Consider the following 25,197-nt stretch of genomic DNA (forward strand, 5'->3'; position numbering starts at 1 on the left):
TGAGGGTCTTGCTTTTCCATCCTTTGGCCACCTCTCTGTGGAGACTGGCGGGAGGCTTCGATACTTGGTTTTGGAGCCAGGAAAGGCCACGCCTCTCCCAAGCTTGTTTTCGTCTGCAGGTTCATAAAGTGCACAGCACTTTCATCTCCATATTCCCCTCGGTCGGGAGAAGCCAGGGCTCCTATGTAAGTAGATGCAAAGGCTTTTACAGAGTGTGTTTCTCTCTCTTGTTTTATTTTTTTCTAATTTATTTTTTTTTAAGATTTTATTTATTTATTTGACAGAGAGAGATCACAGGTAGGCAGAGAGGCAGGCAGAGAGAGAGGGAGGAAGCAGGCTCCCCGCTAAGCAGAAAGCCTGATGCGGGGCTCGATCCCAGGATCCTAGGATCATGACCCGAGCCGAAGGCAGAGGCTTAACCTACTGAGCCACCCAGGCGCCCCTCTCTCTTGTTTTATATATGTCTACCCATTTCTGTCTGTCTCTTTGTCCTTTTTTTTTTTTTCAATTAACCTCTTCTAGTTTCTGTTACCTTATTCCATTTAATAATGTATCCTTCAAACTGCCTTAGTTCCTTCTTGAAACAAGGCAGAAAAAGAATCCAGACCTGTTCTGAAGGCGGTTCTGTGGGTCCATTTCCCCCCACTCCAGCCCTGAGCTCCCCAAGATCCTTGCTCCTCCAGAAGCAGCATCTTAGCTCACCTGAGGTCTGGTCCTGGGGCAGGGCACAGACCCCTGTCTTCAGGAAGATATGGAACCAAAACATGCATTGCTGTGTCTTCCTTGGGTGATGCAGCATCTTAGCCCAGCACAAACTCCTCTCGTGCCCACCGAGACTGCTTTCCCACCTCGGTGTCTGTTTGCAGTTGGTCTCCAGACCCTCCTCACTCTGGGGTGGGCATTGTTCCTGCCCCAGCATCCCCTCAGTCTGTATATCCCCCCCCCCCCACTTAGAATCATGAGCCCCGATTCTTCTGGAACTTGTCACCCTGGCATCTTTTCTCCCTCAGTTGCCTCCTCCAGTGAGGGGTCAGGGAGGCCCGGCACTGGCGTCGGTTGCACGCCTACAAAGCACCAGGGACTGGGAGCAGCATTGCGTATGTTATCTTGAAAACCTTGTCACTGAAGTGTAACATACAAACAGCAAGCTGCAGCTATCTGTGTGTGTGTCACGTGTTTTCATATCTATATTTCATATCTATGACTCACTTGAGCTTTCACAAGCAAACACACCCATGTGCCCAGCACGGGGTCAAGAACTAAAACATCTGGAGTCCCCAGAATCTTCCAGTCCCTCTTTCTGGTTGTTGATCTTCCCCACCCCCAAGGGTAACCATGATTCTGACTTCTAACAACATCGGTTAGTTTTGCGCTATAAAAGGCATGTGTGGTTTATAATCCTTACCACAGCTCAACAAGAGGGAGCTGTTTTTAACCCTCCTGCACTCATGAGCCACCAGGCTCAGAGAGGTGGAGTAACTTGTCTAGGAGCACACAGGCAGTAAATGGTGCTGGAGCTTGGAGTGAAACCTAGGGTTGTCTGGCTCCAGACCTCACGTTCTTTTTTCTAGATCTTGACTCTTTCTCCTGCAGTTGTGCACCACCACTGTGTGTCAGGTCTGCGAATGCCTGAAGTTATTGGTTCTACCAACCTGTAGGTGTCCAGGACAAGAGCTTTGTCTGCCCCGTGCATCTCTGCTCGTGCTCAGTAGAATGCCTGGTGACTCCTTGGGGGTCAGTGTGTGATGGTTGTGTATAGGGAAGGCCTTGCCCTGGCACTCAGATTAAAAGGGGTCTGCATCCCCCCCCCCACCTTCTTTACCCTCTTGCCATTACTCTGTTCTTGCCATGGTTGCTGGGACCCATGCCCGCTGGTTCTGTTTCCTGCTTGTCCCCGAGCTACTCACTTCTGAATGGGACGCCAGCCTCTGAGCAGCTTGTCCTTGGCAGGGCTCTGAGGTTGCTTTCTGGGGTGTGAGCATCTCATCTGAGATCTCTGTTGTGGGAATTGATTACAGTGATGCGCAGTGGCTGCATAACAAACAGCCCGGTTGGAGGAAAAGTTACCCAGGCTGATTTTATGGTGCAGCCATCCAGGGCTGCATAATGTCTCTTCCTAATGAGGTTTCTGCAACATTAACTCTGCAGGGCTGGAGAGAGGGACACAGCCCCCTGAGAGTGTGTGGCTTCAGGGAAGTATGGAGGGCAGAGAAGAGAGGACATCTCCCCAGCTGACAGCACCTGGCACGTAGTGTTCAGATCAGCCCATTTCTCCTGCAAAGCTCAAACCGTGCCATCCATGATGTCAGCCTTTAAAACCACCCATAGGAGTCTGGATATCAAGCGTTCCCTGGGAAGAACCTGGGTGTTCAACACTTGTTAAAATCTCAAGACCTCACAGAGCATGTGTGAGCTTTAATTCTGTGAATCTTAAAACCAGCATGGGAGGGGGACGGGGCGCCTGGGTGGCTCAGTCGGTTGAGCACCTGACTCTCGGTTTTGGCTCAGGTCCTGGTCTCAGGGCTGTGGGATCCAGTCTGCTTCAGGCTCTGTGCTGCGTGTGGAGCCTGCTGAAGATTCTCTTCTTTTCCCTCTCCCTCCCTCTCTGCCTGTGCGTGCCTGTTGCACTCTCTCTCAAATAAATAAAATCTTAAAAAAAAAAAAAATGGCTCAGGAAGGGGAGAGGAGAGGAAGGAGAGGGGATCGCCCAGCAATAATTCCCAGGGGTAGTTTGAAGCCTTGCCGGCGGTGCCATTGTCACCTACTGTGCGTGACACTCCTCTCGATAATTTCACACACTTCTGTTTATTTACTCTTCTTACAAGCTTATGTTACAGATGAGGAAACTGAGGCACAAAGAAGCTTGTGTTTGAACCCAGGTCACCTGGCTCTCTCCTCCCAGACTGGCTCCTGCCTGGCCAGCTCCTCACCATCACTGAGCACCCCCAGACCCCCGGGATACCGGTCTATCTCTTGGCCCTGCCCTTTGCTGGCTTGATTCTGCTGATTAGGAGAGTAGAGGAAAGGGGGTCAGGAGGGCACACAAGGATTAGCAGGGGAACTGGCCACTTAGGAGGGCAGTCAGCCCACAAGCAGGAGACAAAGGCAGCTCCCTTGGTCTTTCCTTTGTCTTGACAAGAGCAGGGGCACTTGGCTGAGACCAGAGGAAACTAGTTCCAACTTCACCCCTAGCCCTGTGTGCCCATTTGGCATTAGTCCCTGGTCACTTCTGCCCCGTCCTCTTTCCTTTTATTCAGACTTGACTTCTGGAGACAATGAAACAAATTCATTCACATTGAGATCAGCACTGAAAAAGTTTGCATCCCCTGGGAGTACCTGAGATTTCTGAGCAGACAAAGCCCTGCTCTCTATGTTGAGGTCGCTGAGGTTGTTGAGGTTGTTAAGGTCATCGAGGTCAGAGAATGAAGAAGCACAGTTTAGGTCCTTGCCACCAAATGCCTCTAAAAGACCCACCTTGAAGGTCAGCCGGAGATAGGTGCCACCAGGTAGACCTGGGGCACCTGAATGTCATCCCATGGTCTTGGGAGAGCCAACAGAGAGGGGCAGTTGCAGGATTAATTTCCCTCCTTGGGGGGAGGGGTAGAGTTTGACGGCAAGCTTGAAGGACAGGCAGAGACAAGGTGCGAGTTTCCTGCCAGATCCCAGGAGCACCTCAGAGGAGGGTGAGGACCCCAGTATCCCATCCCAGGAGGCCCTGCCGCCCTCTATCCTGACAGTGTACCCTGCAGTGGGTGCATCCTGCAGCGAGTAGGGTGCAGAGGAGACCAGTCTCCCAGGAGCAGCGACTCCTGTGCTGATTACAGCCACAGCCCAGTTCTCCCCAAGGGCCCCAGGCAGTGTCCCCCTGCCCTGCAAACTCCACCAAGAAAGCAAGGAAGGCTATGGGGCCGGGGTGGTTGACACTCTCCCTGCTCCTGTGGGGGCCTCCTCTTGGCCCATGACAGCGGGCAGGGGCAAGCCAAAGGGGACAGGCCAGAGGCTGCTGCTCTTCCCTCTGTCCGCTCACTGCGGGAAGGTTGTGTCCAAGTGCGGGGGTAGGAGGGAGCGTGCCCCAAGCATAGGGGCTGGTGCCTCTGCCCCTCACTTTGAAATGCTGGCTGGGAGCAGGTTAGCCCTAGTTGAGGATTAGAGAATGTTGGAAACTTCTCTGCGTCCCTCATGGGGCTTCTCAAACTAGAATATGCATATGAATGACCTAGCTGGCTTGCTGAAATGCAGATTCTGATGCAGCAGGTGGGGCCGGAAATCCGGACTTCTAACAGAGTCCCAGGGGTCTCGGCTGTGGCCAGCCCAGGCACTGAGCCGCCCAGGGTGGGATGTGGGCAGAGCCTGGGGGGAAGGAGGGGTGCACCTCACTAGCAGTAGCTGTGGGAGCCAGCCCCCACCCCCCAGGCCAGGCCGCCACACACCCACCTTGCTGGGAGGGTTGTGTTGTTGGAAGGGGAGCCTGAGGGGCTGGGAACTAACTGCAGGTCTCATCCCCGGTTGCCAAGGGGGCTGATGGCAGAACTGGCCTGGAGTCTCAGCCTCTGGATTTCCTGTCCTGGATTTTCCAACCCTGACCTCCCCACCCCTCCCTCCAGGCCTGCTGAGAGCCCTGCGCACAGCCTCAGTGACGCCCCCAAGCCCGTGATGACTCCTGCTTCACAGCTGAGGAGCCTCTAGGGGTTAGGAAACTTGCGTCAGTCCCCGAAATGGGTCCGTGGCTGGCTGTTGGTTCCTGGGCTCGAGTTCTTCCCTGACGGTCTCCCAACAAGGAAGACCTGGGTGAGGTGACCTATTTCCCTCCCCGCTAGGCCCCTAATTGGGTGGGCTTTGGGCCACCAGTCAGGCTACGAGGGCAAGGGGACAGGCCAGGTTGCCTGGAGCTTCCTTGTGGCTTGAGAGGCAGACAGAGTGGGTCCTGAGCTCTGCAGTGGGGTTGGCAAGCTGGCAGCGGGGATCCTAGGGCCGAGTCTGGCCTTGGCTGGTGCCCAGCAGTCCCCCGGCTGGGCCCCCTGCTGATCCCCTCAGAGGCCGGTCTGCCAGCAGGGCCCAATCTGGTTAGAGCGTGAAGGGGGATTAGTAGCAAGAACATGGGGTCCTGACCTCGGCTTCCTAGGCCCTGCTTTCCCCAGCCCTGGCAGAAGCTGGAGGGATTGGCAGAGTGTGCAGGAGGAGGGGGCCCCTGGGATAGCACCCAAGTCAGGGTGTGGGCCTGGCTGACCCCTTCTCTTCACTGAAAGGGGCCAGGCCGGGGGGGGGGGTGCTGCAGTTGGCGGACGGTTGCCTCTCAGCGCCCTTGATCTTGGGTGGTAGGGATCAGACCGTGAGGATCTTGGCCTCAGGACTCTTAACTGGAGATCCCCACCCAGCCCAGGTGGACTCTTAGGGGCTCCAGCTCCTTCTCTGTCTTGTGGGGTCCCAGGGGAGTCACCTTCCTCCAATGCTGCCCAGACCTCCCTGCTCATGTTGCTGGCACCAGCTCAGAACTACCCAAGGGTGTTCAGTTACTAAGGCTCCATGAGGGTACGTGAAGGGAAGGGCAGGGTTGATAGGAAAACAAGAGCGACCAGTGCTTCTCCAGCGCCTCCTCTCTGTTTCTGAGCTCCCGCTGGGACTGCTGAGGCCGCGTTAGGCTGAGGAGGTCAAGCACACCCGGTGCCCAACTGAGGAGGCTTAGGTCTCTTGCAAAGACGATACAAAGGCAGCCTGTCCAGCTCCAAGTTCCTGGCTTCCGCTCTCAGTCACTTTTCCTTGTTTTGGCCAGAAAAATGCAGATGAATCACACAGTGAGAGAATGTGCATCTAATATGGGAAACAAAAACAGAAGAAAAATTATTAAATTTCTTTACTACCTAGAGCCCACTGATAAGTTCTGAAGCAGACAGAGTGACATTCCTCTAGGGACTTAACTGCCTCGATGTTAAGACTTTGCAAAGGGCAAAAGGCAATCTTAGCCTGACTCCCACCCCCCCAAGATCTCGAAAGTCTACCTTAACTAAAAATTCCTTTGGAATCTTCCCAAGGTACATGTTGGCAACCATCCCCCAAGCATATGACCCACCGATATATATCTGAAGGGTTTCATGACCAAGGTTTTATTAAGACAGTAATGCATGACCTTTTCCCAACAATAGCTAGCCCCCTCAGGGTCCTGGAAACCTTGTTTCCACAATTTTTTAGAGACTTACACTATCCCTAACCCGCTCACAACTTGAAAGTATATAATGGGTCACTCCTCATGACCCCGGGGGCAGCTCTTCCTGCCCATGGGTCCTGTCCCCTTGCTTTAATAAAATCACCCTTTTCGCACCAAAGACATCTTAAGAATTCTTTCTTGTCTGTCAGCTTTGAACCCTAATAACGTCTTTCCTATGTCACATCCACATTAGTTCAGTTCAGTTAAAAATTAGTGAGCTCCTGCAATGTTCTAGGTCTGGTAATACTGTAGGGAGCACAGGTCTGGGGCAATGGTCTGGGGCAAAAAAGACAGAGAGATGATGGTCTGGAGTGGGAGAAGGATGTTAACCCAAAGTCAGTATTATTATTCGGTATACTAATATTTCATTATAAACCTGGATTAGAGCTAAGAAGGAAAAGCATGGGGTCTTAGGAGTCTGAAGCAGATGGAGCAGTCAGGGCAAGTGTCTGTAGACTGAGATATGAAGGATGAGTAGGAGTTTACTGGGTAAAGGGTAGAGGAAGAATATTCTAGGCAGAGGAGTAGCAACTGCAAAGGTCCTGTGGTAGGGATTTGAGGAACTGAAGGAATGACAGCGTAAGTGGAGTAATAGGCAGGGATGACAGACCACAGCACCTGTCACATCAGATCCTGCAAAGTTGGTGCCACTTCTCATCACCACCCCATTTTGCAGATGAGAACACCGAGGCCAGAGAGTTTAAGTGACTTGCCCGAGACCATGTGATTTAAGTGGGTAAGCCAGGGCTTACTGAACCCATCTCTATGATGACATTCTGCTGTGGGCTTTCTCCTGTCCACGCGCTGCCTCTCAGTGTGTGCTTCCTGGGCCAGCAGCATCTGTATCCCCAGGGAGCTTGTCAAAGCCCAAGACCTCATCCTTACCCTTAGAATCTGGCCCCAGGCCTCTATTTATCTCCCCAGGCTGACTCTTGTCTGGCTGCTGTGTCCTTGCTCTCCAGTCTGCCTTTCATTGTCCTGCCTGGGACTTCCTTCCGTGCGCCTACCTGCCCTGTGGCTCTGCCCCTTCTGCTTCCCCCTGGCCAGGGTCCGGCCACCAGCGGCTCCCAGTTTGGGTTTGTCTCTCCAGCTCCAGCACCCTCCCTGTCTCAATGTATCTCATTCTGCCCTGACCGGACCGCAGGCCATGTTCACCTCTGGGTCTGTGACAAGGTCACTGTGGGATGAAGGTAGAGCAAAAACACAAGATGTAGGCAAAATGGAAGGGAGAAACATTACTTCAAAGAGGACTGGGAAAGACAAGACAATTTTTGACCAGATAGGAGGTCAACTGGGGCAAAAAAAAACTGAGAATAGCTTTGTTTGGGTCTGTGCGGTGGCGGAGGCCTTGGAGGCCAGGGCAGGCTTCTGGTGCCCCCTAGTGAGCAAACTGGGGACAACAGTCAGAGCCTTGGGAAAGGGACCGGCCCACTATGTTGGACGAGGGACAGAAGCCTGCTTTCTTAAGTACTGCCGTGGAGGTCCTAGGACAGAAGCGAAATCGTAAGAACTCATCTTCTCCAAACCAGTGTGGTTTTTTTTTTTTTTTTTAAAGATTTTTAAATTTTTTTATTTGACAGAGATCACAAGTAGGCAGAGAGGCAGGCAGAGAGGGGGTGGGGAAGCAGGCTCCCCACTGCGCAGAGAGCCGATCATGACCTGAGCCGAAGACAGAGGCTTTAACCCACTGAGCCACCCAGGTGCCCCCGCCACCGTGTGATGTTTTTATCTCTATTTTATAAGCAGGGGTACTTAAGGACTCAGCGCCTACCTTCCAGGGACAGGGCTGATTAGTGGTACCAGCAGGCTTCGAACCCCCATCTGCTCCTCCCAGAGTTCTGGCTCTTTCCAGCACCTCCTGTGCCTCAGGCATACTGCCTTTTCCCCAGGCTTTTGAGGCCCACCCTTTCCTCAGGTCTGGAGGCTGGCTTCTTCCAGGGTCCTAAGTTCTCTTAAGTTCTCTTTCCTTCCTGTGGGAGGGGCTTGCTCTGGGCCCCTCTGCACCCACCCCCGCACCTGCACCTGCACCCTCACCTCCCGAATGGGCTCTTGGTGTCGCCTCTCCTGCCTGCCCTGGGGCAGCATGTTTCCTCCGTAAGCTCTGGGGCTCCGGAGCAGTGTCTAAAAGGCCATCGGATTAAATACCTCTCTGCTGTAAGCTGTCACCTGCTCTGGCCTGTTGCCGGCACTTTCTACTCTAGGCAAACCTCCCCGCTCCTGGGTCGTGCCAGCCTCGATTAGGCCTCCTGCCTTCGCACCGGACTATTCTGCCCATTCCTTCCCTACTTAGCTCCCCGTGTGAGTCCTTATAGAATTGCATTTCCTGAATTGTACTTTGATGCAATACTATTGTAAGAACCAGACACTTGAAACCCATTTATTATAAGGGTCTAGTATCATTGATTAGGCCACACTGTCATTTTTTATAAGGATCTCTGGAGAATTCTTGTCTCATCTTCGTACCCTGAACAGCTATCCTCCTGAGAAGCTGAATTTATACATATACTGGGGACACTGCTAAGGGATGAGTCCCCCCGTTCCATCAGCTCTCAGAGAGCCCAGAGTCCGTGCTCTGCCCCAGACCTGGCAGGTGTGCATGGGTGACATCATGCCTTGTCCTTTGTATCTGCCATTGATTTTTCTTCTCTTTGCCCCACTTTTCACTCCTGCTTTCTTGCTGTTTTGTAAATCCCTATAAGCCCCTTTAAAGCCTTTCTGAAACAAGGTTGGCTTAAATCAATAAACTAATCGATACAAATAAAAAACCTTCCTTGCAGGGTGGCGGTGGGGATTAAACAGGATAGTGGATGTGAGTAGCCAGCCCAGAGTTCCCTCCCAGGCTTGGCTGGAGGGTCAGCTGCCAGCTGGGGCCGAGATGACTGTCCCACTGGAGTTGCCCACCTCCTGTGTGCCCTGCGCCCTCCGTAGTCCTGACTCTGTAGAAGTCTCCAGGCCCTGCCCCTCCCTGCCTTGTCTTGCCCTCGCCATCCATGCTTTGTTCTCCCTGGCTCCCTGTGGGGAGGAGAAAGTGGATGGCTCTGTCTTCTCTTATCCTGCCTTTCTCAGAAAGTATGCTGTCAGCGATGGGCTCCCCTTCCCTCCCCTCCCCTCCCCCTGGGATCACAGATGCTCTAGGAACCAAACTTGCTGTGTGGGAGCAGTGTGGCTTGCCGTGGCTTGGGGTAGTCAGCATGTGGTGGGATTGTGTTGGGGGTGGGGGGAGGAAGAGATTATCTGGTTCGGTCTGTGCATTTGACAGACAAGGAAACTGAGGCCCAAAGTGCAAAGCGATGGGGCCGCATTGTGAACATACTTCGGGTCATTCACGTCAAGTCTGAGTGTGACCCTGCCTTCCTCAGAGGTTCTCAGGGGCCGTTGTCCCCTCCCAGTCAGAGCAGGCTCTCCCAGCACAGCATCCAGGCCTCTCTTGGACCATCCCCCCAAAGTAGCCCTGCGTTAGTCATTGACTGTTGAACTTTGAAACACAGTGGCTGAAAAGAACAACAAACATGTACTGTCTCACAGTTTCTGTAGGTGGCTGGAAGGTCTTAGACGAGATTGCCGGCAAGACGTTGGCTGGGGCTGTAGCTTAGTCAATTCCGGTTACTGTAGCAGAAATACCATAAACTGAGTAGTTTATAAACAGGCACTATTTGTTCCACACCGTCGTGAAGGTTGGGAAGTCCCGGGTCATGGTGGCGCAGACTGGCGTTGGGGAGGTCCCACTTCCTGGGTCATCGCTGTGTCCTCTTGTCTCAGATCTCTCCACAGAGGCCGTTCATCCTGTTCACAGGGGCTCCTCTCCAGGACCTAAGCACTCCCCGAGGCCCCGCTTCCCAACACTGTCACACTGGGCGTTAGGATTTCAGGGTCTGAATTCTGGGGGGCGCATCAGTACAGAGTCCAGAAGCTTGACTGGGGCTGGGCAATCTGTTTCCTTGATGACTGATGGACATTGCTGGAAGCCGGTGCTGGCTGTTGGCAGGAGGCTGCTGGTTCTCTCCATGTGGGTTTCTCCAGAGAGCTGCTTGAGTGGTTGACACAGTGGCTGGCTTCTCCCAAAGAGCGTGAGGAGGGAACCCGTGTGACTGTGTGCTCCTGCGAGCCGGGGATCTCTCGTTTCCCTGTGTGGCCCACACAGCCCTTGCTCCCAAGTCAGAAGTTTATGCATCAGACTGCCCTGCCTAGTGCGAACGTCTACTTAAGAAGAGGGAGAGATCAAGGTCATGAAACAGGGGGACAGTAGGCCCAGGCCAGTACAGGGTGTACCTTCCTGGGAGCAATTACCTGCATGACAGAAACTGGGCAGGGGACAGAGCCACCAAGGTGCAGTCTCCAGGCAAGAAAGAGGTGACAACAGGATTAGCAGATAAGGAATGGCTCAAGAGCTTGCCAGTCCTCTCAAGACCGAGGGGCTGCTGGGAATTGTGGAGAAAGGGGGAAGCGGCTGTGCTGGCTGGGGGCACTGGGGGGCGGGGTGGCAGATAGCACGGGGTGGGGGCACCAGGGGCAGCTGGGCAGGTAATGTGGGGTGGGGGCACTGGGGGCAGTTCTGGGAGCAGCCTGTTGGCAGAATGTGGAGAGTGTCTCCGGGAACAGGGACAGACTAAACAGAGGTGCCTGAGATGCTCGCAGACAGCTGAGATCAAAGCCCCTTGGGAAGACGGAAGACCCTCCTGTGGGGTGGGGGAAGGAGAGGAAGGTGGGCACCAGCATCTCCCGAAACCCACTGCCACCTGGCAGGAGGTGGGAGTCTGATGTGAAGTGACTGTCACATTAAGGGACAGAGACAGCCAGCTATAGTGAAGCAGGGCATGAGCTGTAATGGAAAATGATATCGTTTTGGAGGAGAGAAGTGTCTGTGTCACAGGCTTGAGATGCTTTCCTTCCAGGAGGGAGAGAACAGGGCACAGGCTGCTGGTGATGATGAAGGCTTCAGACCACAGGCTCCTAGGGCCACTTAGGGGCTTGGGGAAGGGGAGAGGCTAGGGTTTGCAGGGGAGAGAGATCACAGGCTATCCTGGGGGGACAGGGTTGGGGGACCTGGGGGACTGTCTTTGCCAGGCTCCTATCTGCATTTGGCTAACGAGGATGCTGTGGCTCAGGAGGGAAAGGAGCCCAACCTCCAGACACACAGCCAGGAGGCCGAGGGGCTGGGATCAGAATGGCCTTTCTGAGCTCAGGGCCTGTGCACTCTGCTACATCATGCTTCTGTTTCAATCTCTCAGCAGGAAGACCTGGATGGAGGCTGGTGCCCTCACAGCCCAGGGACTGTGGGCCAGGGGGCCCTGTGGGCTGTGTTCTTGGGGCTGGCAGGGAAACCTAAGGCCTGTGGGGTGAATGGCTGAAAGGAAGGTCATGGTCAAAACCCTGTAGGCCTAGCCCAGTAGGAGCTGAGGGTCTGTGGAATTGCCCAGCATTGGATCCCACGTCAGGGCAGCCCCCAGCTGTCCAGCTCAAGGATCCTGAGGGCACATTTGAGGTTGGCTCTCCTGTAAACTGCCTGGGTCCCATCCTGCTTTAACCTTGGGCAGATTGCCTCACTTCTTGGAGCTCAACGCCCTCCTCTGCAGAATAGGGGAGGACGTCCGTCCCCCGACTGCTAGGTCCTGCTCCTGGGGCAGCTGTGCAAAGGGTTAGCTCTGGGACCTTCACTGCCTGGGTTCGGGTTCTGGAGCCACCACTCCCCAGCTGTGTTCCCTTGAATTTCTGTGCCTCCCTTTTCTCCTTCAGAAAAGGGGAAAGTAAGAGTGTTTGCTCCATGGTTAGTACCACAGTCAAGTGAGTTTCTGTAGGTGACATGCTAGGCAGTGCTGGCCTGGGGGACATGCTTGGAACATGGTGGCAGCTGAGCCCACCACTGTGGCAAGCAAAAGCTGCCCTGAAAAGGGGCCTTTGTGAAAGTCTGTAGGAAGGATGCTGAGAGGGGAAGGTAGAGGCTGGTGGGCAGGTGCCCGGGGCCCTGTCTTCCCACGGGGCCAGAGGACGTGTCCAGAAGCTGCTCTGGGCTCTCAGGGGCCAGGGATTCTCAGTCCCTGCGCTTCCTCCTCCCTCCCGTCAGGGCATTGATAATTCGGAGACTAATGTCCTCGGTGACCCCTGCCATCCGGGCTGTGGGGCAGGGAGGCAGCCCCGTGACCCCCCACCAGCATGAGGGAGAGGCTGCAGGGGGCCAACTCCAGCGTGGGCTCAGACTCTCGGAGGTGGTTCGGCGGACGGCAGGCCCGAGAGCACGGGATCCAGAGTCAGACCCAGGCTGGATTTCATGACCTGGTTCTGCCACATACTGGCCAGGTTTCCAGCGGTGCTTTCCTCCCGAGCCCTCATTCCTTATCAGTAAAACAGAGAGTGGGTGATTGGTGGGTTACCACAGGTGTCAGGTAGCTGTGAGCTCATCAAGGAACCCCTCCTTTGCTTGTTCCTTCCCAGCGCTGGATGATGCCTTGGGAGCTGAGCTGACCTCTGGGGGGGTCTGTGGGCAGGGCTGGGGTTTGGCAGAGTCAGTCACGGCTGCCCCAGGCTCGTCCCTCCAGCTGCAACCACCTCTGCGCAGAGAGGGGAGGTGGTTGGGGACAAACCTCCCTCCAGAGCAGGGTACCTCTCTCCAGCTCCATCATTCCTTCCTTCCTTCCTTCTTTCCTTCATTCATTCAGCAGATGCTCCTCGAGCAGGCCTTTGGGTGCCCAGCACTCTTCCAGATGCTGGAGCACCATCGGGCCACCCCGGCCTCCCTGACTCATCGGGGCACTCCAGAGAAATCTATTCTGACCAGTGTTTTTCTCCCTCTGGTTTTATCCTCTCAGGGACCTGAGTGAGAACACAATCCAGGCCATCCCCAGAAAAGCTTTTCGTGGAGCTACAGACCTCAAAAATTTGTGAGTCCAAGCCTGGGAGGGAGAAGGGTATAGGGGCTGGAGGGCTGCCCCTCACAGTATCCGCATGCATCTCCCCAACCCCTGTGGTCCAGGCAGCTCAGGAGCTGGTATGGGCCCTGAGAGGGCTGGTACCAGCATGGTCTTCTGGAACAGTCTGGGGTCGAAGGAAACAGGCAGCCTTTGGGGATTGGGTAGAAGGGAGTGTCATGAACTGTGGGTGTTTAGGTGAAGTTCATGGTCCATTTGAATGGCACAGTCTGCATGCTCTTGCCCTTGAGTAGACTGAGAGAGAGCCGGGTGTGAGTTTCTCTTCCAGGTATATACTGTGGAAGTGGCCGCAAGTCAGTTAACTTCACTGAGCTTCAGTGTATCGTTCTGTAAAATGGGATGATCATATTTACCTCCCAGGCTTGTTCAAGTGCTATTTAAATGTGATGGTTTCTTTCTACTACTCACATTTATCCCGGTGCAGGCTTATCACCTCCCTGAGCTCTGACTGCGGCAGGAATGGTAAATGCCCAGCATGCTTGTCCCTGCCTGACCCCACATCTGTAGTAGACAACTGGGCACACTGCCTTCTCTCCCAGGGACCCCAATCACAGCTTCAGTTTATTCCAAAAGCAGCATTCCAGGTGGCCACGGCTGGTCAGTCTCAGCGAGCTTGGTACCGCTGCCCTTAGGAGACGCTGTCTCCTCTTCCAGCGGCCAGCACCTTCCGGTGGTCTCCAAAGTGGGCCGGGGGCAGGCGCCTGCTCCCTGGAGGATATCCAAAGTTAGGTGGAGGAATAGGATATAACTTTTTAAATATTTATTGTTTATTTTTTAAAAAGATTTTATTTATTTATTTGACAGAGACATCGAGAAAGGGAACACAAGCACAAGCAGGGGGAGTGGGAGAGGGAGAAGCAGGCTCCCTGCTGAGCACAGAGCCCCATGCGGGGCTCAATCCCAGGACCCTGGGATCATGATACCCAAGCGCCCCTATATTTATTGTTTTAACAAAATAAGAAAGAATGTAAGCTTTTGTTAGTATTTGCTATTTAGATCTACACCTATATCCTGAACAAAGGACTGGGGCCAGGCCTCTTTGTTTTAAACTAACAAGAGCGCTTGATCAAAACGTTGGGATGCCCCTGCCCTAGACAGCATGGTTTCCTGTGCAACTTTCTTTTGCTTCACAGACAGCTGGACAAGAACCAGATCAGCTGCATCGAGGAAGGGGCCTTCCGGGCCCTGCGGGGGCTGGAGGTGCTGTAAGTGGAACAAGGGAAGAGCCGCAGGGGCTGGAGAGTCTGGGAACGCGGGAGCTGGGGCTGGGCAGCCCGACTGGGGCTGGGAGCAGCCCAAGGGGTGGGAGTCCCCCCAACGCTGTGCTGGCCCCACAGCAGAGGCCACACACTCTCTGCTCTCCTGGGCTCTCGACCCAGGGTGATGGAGACACCTGCTCATGGGGTCATGCCTGTAGTGTAAGATCCAGGCTTACCCTGCTCATGACCAAGCCCAGGGCAGTGTCTGTGTCTTCCAGGACTTTCTGACACAAGAGGCATGAAGGCCTCCCTGCCTGCCTCTGTGAAAGCCTGCACTCGCCTCCCAACCAGCGGCAGCGGGCAGGCAGCCTCTCCCTCCTCTCCCTCCTCTCCCTTCTCCTCCCTGTCCCGGCTGCCTTATCACCACTGTCCCAGTTCAGGCCTTCCTCGGAGGGTAGCTCTGTGTCTCCTGCTCTTCCCTGGGGCGGACTCCCCAGGATCCAGTCTGGTGCTGGCTCCCCTGGAAGGTGGACCATGGATCTGGGTGTGAGAGCCTGTGGGCTGGTCGGAGAGAAGCTCAATCCCTCCTTCCTGTATCACTGCCTACGGCCCAGACACCCAGTGACTCTGGTTTCCCCCAACCAGGACCCTGAACAACAACAACATCACTACCATCCCCGTGTCCAGCTTCAACCACATGCCCAAGCTGCGGACCTTGTGAGTCAGCCCCTGGGCGGCCGAATGGGGGCCGGGGCGGCCAGGAAGGGGGTGAAGGCTTCCACGGGTGGGAGAAAGAGCTCCTTCTTCTTTGCATTCTCAGCGGTCATCCATTCAGGCTGGGGGTGGGGTGGGGGGTTGTCGGAGTCCAAGGGAGAGTGAAGTGACCTAAAATGGAAGGATGTTGAATGTCATTTCTATTTGATTTTTCCTCCAGAAACAAGTGACTTGTTTTTGTGTTTAAAAATGACTTATGTGCTTTCGGGCAGCGGGTCTGTGTGAGCTCAGGGAGATGAATCATTTCTGGTCACACTCAGGCCAGCGGCTGCCCCAAACGAGCTGGGAGGGAGGGGGTGGCCGCCAGAAGCATCCTGCTGCTGCCGGTGACCCCTAGTGAGCCTGAGCGGGCGGCTGGGGCTACGTGCAGCACCCCACTCCCTGGCAGGGGGTTCCTACTGTGGGGCTGGGGTCCCAGGCGGGTGGGTTATGAGCTGCCCTCTCCCCCGACAGCCGCCTGCATTCCAATCACCTGTTCTGCGACTGCCACCTGGCCTGGCTCTCACAGTGGCTGAGGCAGCGGCCAACCATTGGGCTCTTCACGCAGTGCTCAGGGCCCGCCAGCCTGCGTGGCCTCAATGTGGCTGAGGTCCAGAAGAGCGAGTTCAGCTGCTCAGGTGGGTGCCAGCCCTGCTGGGACTCTCCACTGCCTTCTGATCCCGCCCTCCCATGTCTTGCTCCCTCCCCTGACCCCCGTCACTTTGCACTGACATCGGGTCCACCCATGACCTCCTCTCTTGGCCCATCACTTTCTGCTCATCGCCTCCTGTCCTTACCCACCACCCCTGGACTGCCCACATCTCCTGTCCTCGCCCATCACCTCCTGTCCCCTTCCGTCACCTCCCATCACAAAAAATATGTCTGAGAATATTCAAGACAGCCTTTTTTCGTATTAGCCCAGAGTTGGCGACAACCCAAATGTCCACCAGCAAGGGACTGGATAAACTAATTACGGTCTGTCTGTAAGATAGAATACTGCTCAGCAGTGACAGAGGCAAGCTGCCGAGATGCACAACAATGTGGGCGAATGTCAGAGTTTTTGCACTGAGCGGAAGGAGCCAGATACAAGAGGACCTGCTGTCCGACTTCATTTATGTGAAGTCCACAGATCAGCAGGCCAGATCTTTGGTGGCAGGTCTCAGAATAGTGGCTGCCTCGGAGTAGAGGCGTAAGGGAGCCCTCTTGGAGGATAGAAATGTTCTGTGTCTGGGGACGGTTTGGTGGGTGCACCTCTGAGGACTTTAGCCGCTGTACACTGAAGATGGTGACGAGTATGTTATACTTCAATTTAAAAAACTTTTATCAGCCACTATGCTTTATCTTGGCTTTGTCACCTATTAGTGTTATGTGATTTTCCACAAACTAATTAATATCAAGGACTCAGTTTTCTTACCTGTAAAATGGCCACAATGGGTTAAATGAGGTACTGTGTGTACAACCCTTCCCACAGCATGTGGCCCAGAACGATAAACGGGGTCCCTGTCATTCTCTGGTGACCAGTGAGGAGACTGAGGCTCCAGAGTGTTGGGCGACACGGACTAGAACCTGGAGCTTCAGAGTGTGGGCCAGGATTTCCTTGTGTGTGAATCACACTCTCAGGCAGCACAGTTAGGTTCAGATTCAAGTCAGGCAAACATTCAGCCAGCACGTGCTGTGTGTGGGGCGCCCGCAGAGTTGCATGGTCGTTCCCAGTGATCTCCTCCGGTTTATTGGCATTCAGAGAAACACTGTCTGCCCTGTCCCCACCCCTGACGCCATGTCTGGGGGTGGAGGTGTGGGCATGGGATGCCCCCAGGTCACCGCCCACTGTTCCCTCAGGCCAAGGGGAGGCAGGCCGATCGCTTTCCTGCACCCTCTCCTCGGGCTCCTGCCCAGCCATGTGCACCTGCGGCAATGGCATTGTGGACTGTCGTGGCAAGGGCCTCACCGCCATCCCCGCCAACCTACCTGAGACCATGACGGAAATGTGAGTATGGGCCAGGGCGGGTGCTGGGATGTGGGCCCTGGGGCCGGGCTCGCCTGAGGCCCCTCCATACACACGGAGGAGAGACAGCTGGCCTCGGCTGGCCTGAGCCCTCCACGCAAAGCTGGGCAGCTCTAGAGAGTTGGGAGTGGGTGTCCCTCTGTGGTCCATTTGTCCAGCCCAGCGGGGTTAGCCTGCTGGAGTCGGTTCCTCGGTAGTAGCCTGATTTGTGGGCTCCTTTTGGCCACAAAATCTGGGGTAATGGGACTCAAATACAGCAGCTCCTTTCCTCTGCCTGTGCCAACCCGTCTACTCCAGATGGAGGATGGGAGCAGGGGCAAAGGACCTGGTTTGGGCAGGTAAGCCGGGGAGGCGACAGTCAGGACCCCGGGCTTCCTCTGTGTTCTCGCTCTGCAGCCGACTGGAGCTGAACGGGATCAAGTCCATCCCCCCAGGAGCCTTCTCTCCCTACAGAAAGCTGCGGAGGATGTGAGTGTCTCCTGCTGCTTCTTGGGAGTCAGCCTGGGGCAGGGGGCAGGGTCTAGAGCGGGCAGGCCGCGGCCACAGGGCAGGTCTTGACTCTGCCTCCAGCTTCATCTGTGAGCGTGGAGGGCGGTGGCGTGACCGCCTCACAGTGTCAGCGTGAGGCCCACGTGGGGTGTTGAGCCCGAGTTTGGCACATGATCAGAGCTGACTGTCATCCTCCCATCTCAGCGGGGGCTGAGCGGGATGCAATTGCGGATGTGAGAGGAGATGTAGGGCACAGCTGGGATGCGGGGTAAAGTTTCCTCAAGAACAGACCAAGGCTGGATGGCCCAGCCCGAGCCCGAGCCTCAGCCTGCACAGGGAAATGGTGGCCAGGGGCTTTTCAGGTGGATGGCAGAACTGGCCTCTTATTTTTCTAATGTCAAAGAAATGCCTGCCCTCCTGTGGCACCTGGGAGGAGGGGCCAAGCAGGGCTTGGTGGCTGCCAAGGGATTCAGCCATCTTCCCTCCTGCTCGCCTTGTAGAGACCTGAGCAACAACCAGATTGCAGAGATCGCGCCAGATGCCTTCCAGGGCCTCCGCTCCCTGAACTCGCTGTGAGTAGCCATGCCAAGTCTCCCAGGGTCCAGGGCGCCCTTGTCCCTGTGCCAGGGCCCCTCTGGAGGGGATGGCTGTGTCCAGCTCCCCCTTCCTCACTGGTGGACACTCTGCAACTGGGAAGGGGTAGAGGGAATCCAGGCAGAGCTGTTGCCCCTGGCAACTCTGATGCTCCTCCTGCCAGGAAGGGGATTTTCCCAGCTTTCAATGCGGCAGTCACCTGACGTGGCCCAGCCTTCATGTTGGTCCTGCCTCCCCACTGAGGCCCAGCGTTCTGTGCTCCTAAACCTTACTCAGCTCCCCGATAAGGGCTGCCACTCCCAGCTCCAGTTGTGACATCGGCCACACCTTGTGCCCTTCATCCCAGGTGTGCTCCCAAGTTGTGGTGGGAGACAAGAAAAAAGCATTTTCCTCCACCTCACCCCATTTCCCTTCCCTGGAGGGTTTACTGGAGAGGTGGGGGTTGTCCATGAATCTACAAAATGCCGTGCAGCATCAAACATTCTCTTGGAAACGTTACTTCATCTCTCTTTTCCCAGTGCCCTTGCTCGCACCCCCCAGGTTCACCAAGCCCCTTGCTGTCTGAAGTCCCACAGCACTTGTCTATACAGAGTACACTCAGGGCACCCTATAGTTGGGTGAGCCTCCCATTGTGAGGAGCCTTCTGTTTCTCTGAGGAGTGAGTGTTTCTGCTTATCCCTGGTAGCACTGGACACATGCCTTGCATAGATTAGTGGCCTAGGAAGTGAAATAGGCCCCCTTGGGGCCTATAGGAGGCTGCCAGCTCAGTCCCTCTGTGTGCACCCTCTTCTCTTGGAGTGGAGCGTGAGTTAGTGGGTGGGGCCAGTTGTGAATGGCACTCCTTAAGTTGTGCAGTGCACAACCTACACAGCTGTACCTGACAGCATGGTGATGGGTCTCTCTCACTGGCTGAGGAGATCAGATTCTGGAGGTGGCCTGCCAAAATTCAGGGCTCTTCATCTGAGAAGCGAATGATACCCTTCCTAAATTGGAACATGACAATAACCCATTTAAGTGGGTTCCTGTTGCTCACAAAGACATCTCCCCACTATACGGGAACTTGTGTGCTGATGTCATGCTAATAGACCTCATTGACACTGTCCACCTTGGCAGAGCCTGACCTGGTCTCCCTGCTTCAGCCCCTGCCCCCTCCACTCTGATCTTTCCAAATGCAAATCTGATCCTGTCTCAGAGGCTTCCTGGTGCTCCCCCGGCAAAACCCAAGCTATTATTCCATTTGTTTCTTCTACTCAAGCCACACTGAGCCCCCCCCCCCACCGCCCCCAGGCCAGCCAGGATCCCACTGCGGGGCCTTTGCTTCTGCCATGCCCTCCTCCAGAAGGGATCTTGAAGCACATACTGTTTTTACACAGGCTGAGTTGTTTCCAGGGTAGCTCGTAGGGGCTGCCTGCAATATTGGGAATGGAGTACACCCTGTCCCCAAGCCCTGTTGATACTTCTCCCTCTGCCTGAACCCATTCCTGCCTGCATGGCTTTGTGGAACCTTTGCTTTTTTCCTAATCACACACGGAATTCCTGCTCAACACAGAGAACTAAGGTGAAGAAACCCTCTTGTACCCCAACTGCCTAGACCTCTGCACAGCTAAACTTTGACCTGTTTCTTTCTGGTGTGTTATCTATTGCTTGACGTCAGAGCTCATTCCTTGTATAATGTCTGGCACTCATGGTTTTTTTCTTGTAATTCTCTGGAAATATGCACATTATCCTGCCCATGGGATTGTCTCCTCTTTGAATGTCTCCTTTTACATCTGGGGCCAGGTTATTCCTCTGAAGTTCCCCAAAGGGCCCCTTTGCAGGCTTCTGTGGGTTCCATGCATGAGGCAGAGAGTGGGTTTTGGGGGAATGCTCTGCAGTAGTGGGGGTCATGGCTGCCTCAACCCATAGGGTACCTTTCGCAAACTACAAAAGGAAGCTCCTCTCTTAACACACTTTACTGCCACCTGCTGGCCTCTTGTTATAGCCAACCTACACCCCTGCACTGTGCCCTGTGAATGGTTTAGAGGTGGTACCATTGTGTGGGGGCCCCTTGCAAAGTCATGTCCACCTGGTGGCTGTCCTCTTACTCTCTCTTTCTGCTGCTCTTTTTCTCCAGGGTCCTGTATGGGAACAAGATCACAGACCTCCCCCGGGGTGTGTTTGGAGGCCTGTACACCCTACAGCTCCTGTAAGGACCCATCTGTGGGTGTCCTTGGGTGGTGCGCAGGGAGGGGGCTGGTATTCCTCTGGCCTCTCAGACTAGCCTTGTCAGCCTCTTTGGGGTTTGGGACTCAATGAGGTGAGGAGCTTGGATGATGGCAGAGCTGAGGGTGCCGTGAGGGACTTTGGGGCTCTGCGAGGCCAGGGAGGGAAAGGGGTCAGGTTCAGAGCTGATCGCAGGACGCCGGAGCTGAGAGGCTCCTGAGAGGCAGCCTGTGTTTTCGAGGAGGTCAGCGGGGCTGGGGACAGGGTTGTCTCCTACAGGGGGACACCCCAGCTCAGGCTCCGTGAAGCAGGAGAGTTCAGGCAGGGGTTCCCTCCCAGGATCCCAGAGACGCAGAACCCAAATGGTCCATCTCAGATACCTGGCAACCCAGCAGACTCTGGAAAGGAGGGGAGCCTCCAAAATGACTTTGGAGGTGACCTGACCATTGTGCTCCCTGCTTCCCAAGAACCTTGTGAGCACTCGTAGCAGTTCCTTGAAAGGGGGAGGAGTGGGGGCGGGGGGGGCGGGCAGGACAGTCCCTTACACAGAGAGGGCAGTTGGAGTTCTCAGCTTCCTGTATGCAGTGGATGGCCAGAGGGCCAGCCTCCCTGCGCCTGCTCCTGGGCACTTCTCCCCGACACAGTCATGTTTGGTGCCAGGGAGCTACCCGGGGCACACTGACACAGCCGATTCTGCACCTCTCCCCCCTACCACCTGGCCCTGGTCTGCCCACAGGCTCTTGAATGCCAACAAGATCAACTGTGTCCGGCCCGATGCCTTCCAGGATCTGCAGAACCTGTCACTTCTCTCCCTGTATGACAACAAGATCCAGAGCCTCGCCAAGGGCACCTTTACCTCCCTGCGGGCTATCCAGACCCTGTGAGTGCCCTCTTGTCCTCCTCCCCTCAGGCCCAGCAAAGACCTAGGGAGAAGGGACAGACTCTGGGGACAGGCAGCTGTCTTGCCCTGTGCCTTTTGCTCACCAGGAGTGGCCTCTTATAGAGGAAAGAGCACAGACTTTGGGTGGGATAGTCCTGAGTTCAACTCCTAGCTGTGCCTCTTACTAGCTGTGTGACCCTGGTCAAGTTAATCAGCTTCTCTGGGCATCAGTTCACTCATTTATAAAATGAGGATACTCTTTGCTTCATAGGGTTGTTAGGAGACAAAACGGGACGTTTGTATAGAGCTGAGTTCATTGTAAGTGCTTCTTAAATGCATGCTTAATGGGCATTTATTATGAATTTTGTCACGGCCATTGTTTATCTGCCAGATAGTGCTCTCCATCAGATAATATCCGCATTGGGGAGGCGGCACAGGTGTGAAACAGGTCAAGTAAAAGGCTCAGCTCCTCCTCCCTGGAGACCCTGTGCATCAGCAAGGACGTGAGCCGTGAAGACAAACTTGTTAAAGCCCACACACACCCGCCTGCAGCCCCTCCTGCTAATTAACTTACTTATGGTAGGGAGAGGAAGATGGAACACAACAGGGAGATCTTTTGCCAAATATGTGAAATCAGAAGTTACAGGGAGACACGAGCAAGGTGGAAGGTTTTATGCAGCTGGCGGGATGTCCAAGAGAAATGCATGAAAGAGATTTTGTTGCTGGGGTCCGCCACACAGGAGAGCCTGGGGGATAGGGACCAGGACCGAGGGTCTCATTTGAGGAGTTTGTCTCCCTCTGGGGCTGGAAGCAGAGCGAACACATCACACGGATGGCCTTCCTGGGGGTGGCCTCTGTCTTTGGCGGGATCTCAGAGAGCGCTTCTGCCTGCCAGACACCAGGCCTGAGATCCTGGCCATTGCCGGCAGATACTAGTGGGCCACAGACCTGGGGCAGAACTTTGGAACAGGAGGTCTTCCTGCAGGCGAGACAGAAACAGTGGGACCCTGAGAACAACAGCAGTCGCTACTGATTGTCGAGCCCTGACCCAGTGCCAGGCCTCGGCTCGCTCCGCGCGTTATCTTCCTGAACTCTCACAGTGGCCGGTGGCTGGATGGTCTGTCGTCCCGACTTCACTGATGAGGAAACTGAGGCAGGAGGTCACGGGACTCACTCTAGGTCACACGATACTCACAGAGCAGGGATTTGGTCTCAGGTACTTCTTCACTATCCCTGAGAAGTTAGTTAGCTTTGCCCTCGACTGTGCTTTTTCCATTAGAATAGACCTTGTTATTTAAGGCGGGAGAGCAGAACCGGACTTTCATGAACAACTATTATGTATTAACAACCAGAGTACGGTTTGGAAGAAGAATAAAGGAAACACAGACCCAGGAATAATCAGATACTCTCAATACAGGTTTGGAGGGTTAAACGCCTTGACTGAGTCACGGGTCAGGCCTGAGTGGATTTATTTTATTTTATTTTTAATATTTTATTTATTTATCCGACAGAGATCACAAGTAGGCAGAGAGGCAGGCAGAGAGAGAGGAAGGGAAGCAGGCTCCCTGCTGAGCAGAGAGCCCGATGTGGGGCTCGATCCCAGAACCCTGAGATCATGACCCGAGCCGAAAGCAGAGGCTTTAATCCACTGAGCCACCCAGGCGCCCCGAGGCCTGAGTGGATTTAAACAACCCACAGCCTGCTTGGTCTCTCCGAGATCCGTGGCCGAGAGCCTGGGACCCGCTCCTGACCTTACTGCCATTTTCCTCGTTCCAAGAGATTTTTCAAAGTGTTTTTTTTTTAAACAGCTTTAATGAGGTATAATTTATATACCATAAAATCCACCTGTTCTAAGCATACAACTCCATAATTTTTCGTAGATTTCTAGTTGTCCCATGATCACCCTGAGTGATCATGTTTTCCTCACCTCCCCCAACTCCCTTGTGTCTCCCTTTTATAGTCAGTCCCGAGTTCCTGCTGATCCCCAGGCAACCCATATTCTAATTTCTGTCTCTAGTTTGTTTTTTCTGAACATTTCATAAAAATGGAGTCATCGTGGGGCACGTGGGTGGCTCAGTCAGTTAAACGTCTGAAGATTGATTTCGGCTCAGGTCATGATCCCAAGGTCAAGAGATCCAGCCCCAAGTTGGGCTCTGCAGTGGGTGTGGAGCCTGCTTAAGATTCTCTTTCTTGAGGTGCCTGGGTGGCTCAGTGGGTTAAGCCTCTGTCTTCAGCTTGGGTCATGATCCCAGGGTCCTGGGATCGAGCCCCGCATTGAGCCTGCTTTCCACCACCTCTCTTTCTGCCTGCCTCTCTGCCTACTTGTGATCTCTGTCTGTGTCAAATAAATAAATAAGGTCTTTAAAAAGAAAAAAAAAAAGATTCTCTCTCTCCGTCTGCCCCTCCCTATCCCACCCCTGCTAGCTCTCTCTCTCTCTCAAAAAAAAAAAAAAAAAAGGAATCATCATGATATGTCGTTTTGTGACTAACTTCATGTTTTTGAGGTCCATTTGCACCTCAGTATGTATCAGCGCTTGGTTCCTTTTTATGGCCAAGCGATTTCCCACTGAATGGATCGACCACATTGTGTTTATCCTTTCTAGTTGATGGCCATTGGATTTCCACTTTGGAATCATTACGAGTAATGCTGCTGTGAATATTTGCTTACAGATCTTTATGTGGGCAAATGTCTTCATTTCTCTTGGGCTTTCTGGGTCTCATAGGAAATTTATGTTTCACTTTTTAAGAAATTGTCAGTTTTCCAAAGCGGAGGTAAATCCTATTTTACATCCCTACCAGCGGTGTTTTATAAGGATTTCAGTTTCTCTACATCCTTGCCCATCCTTGGTATCACTTGTCTTTTTCATTATGGCCACTCTAATGGGTGTGAAGTGGTGTCTCATTGTGGGTTTAATTTGACTAATGATGCTGAGCACCTGCCCCAGAAGGTTTCTAGCTGTGACGTCTTAATGTGTATTTCAATCTTCCCTTCTGCCTTCTACTCTCGCAAATGTTGATGGAGGGAACGGCATGGCCCCACGTGCAGCTCATTTCTGGGTGTGCCTTTAGCATGAAGGTACTTTCCCAAGCACGTATTTTTTTCCTTCTTCCTGAGCATTTTCCCTTCTCAGCTCCCTGCTCTTTAGGACTCTTAAAAATTCCAATTTGTGTCAAATACCTAAGCCACTTGTCTCTGTGGGTGGTTCAAGTTTGTATAAATTGGCTTTGACACAAATAACCTGTTCTTAGAAAGGATATATTCTACCCCACACCCACTGAACATTTTAATACGTGCCTGAACAACATAATTGCATTGATTTTAAACAGAGTTCTCTACTGAGATTGTGATAAAGGGAAGCAATTAGTTCAGGCAGAGGCCCGGCAGTGCGGCCTGGGCTGATGTGGCTGGGTGGCTGGGCAGATCCCAGAGCAGGGCCCGAATCCTAATGTATTTTCAGTCATTGACGGACTCTGCCATGGGGCATCAGCAAACACGTCTTCTCTGTGCAAACTGACAGTTTAAATGGGGAGACAAATGTCCAGTGAGATGCAGAAGGGGTGGGGGTGGGGCTGGATCACCTGGCGATGCTGACAGGGGCCTGGACTCAGGCAGGAAAGTGAGGGCGAGCCCAGGGGAGTGGCAGGGACATCTGGGCAGAGAAGACTCCAACCAGGTAGCCCAAGTAGGAAGCAGAGCCCAGGAGGTGACGAATAGGAGAGAGTGCAGCCAGGTCAGAGCTGAGCTGGTGCAGACCCTGGGCAGAGCTCACGCCTCTGTTTGCACAGCCCTGGACCCCCATCAGGGCCCTGAGCTGAGGCCAATAAGTAGATGGCCTACCCTGGCAGCGTTCAGTGGGGAAAAGCGGCCGTCTGTGGCAAATCCTCGAGCTGGCCCCTGCACTGTCTCTGTACTTGCATGTAGAAACGTTGGCTCTCAGGTACAGGTGCTG

The 25,197-nt window shown here is 54.1% G+C and overlaps 1 protein-coding gene across 1 annotated transcript in view; it reads left to right on the plus strand.

The window, feature by feature from the left end:
- The window catches only part of SLIT1 (slit guidance ligand 1), a 163,302-nt gene that overhangs the window by 99,294 nt on the left and 38,811 nt on the right, over window positions 1-25,197 (plus strand). The window contains exons 5-13 of the mRNA XM_080822669.1: window positions 13,006-13,077; window positions 14,259-14,330; window positions 14,970-15,041; window positions 15,552-15,715; window positions 16,917-17,064; window positions 17,479-17,550; window positions 18,072-18,143; window positions 20,279-20,350; window positions 21,104-21,247. Of these exons, the coding sequence (XP_080678795.1) occupies window positions 13,006-13,077; window positions 14,259-14,330; window positions 14,970-15,041; window positions 15,552-15,715; window positions 16,917-17,064; window positions 17,479-17,550; window positions 18,072-18,143; window positions 20,279-20,350; window positions 21,104-21,247 (888 nt within the window). The remainder of the gene's footprint in view (window positions 1-13,005; window positions 13,078-14,258; window positions 14,331-14,969; window positions 15,042-15,551; window positions 15,716-16,916; window positions 17,065-17,478; window positions 17,551-18,071; window positions 18,144-20,278; window positions 20,351-21,103; window positions 21,248-25,197) is intronic.

This window comes from Martes martes, assembly GCF_963455335.1.
Source record: "Martes martes genome assembly, chromosome: 14".
NCBI classification, from domain to species: domain Eukaryota; kingdom Metazoa; phylum Chordata; class Mammalia; order Carnivora; family Mustelidae; genus Martes; species Martes martes.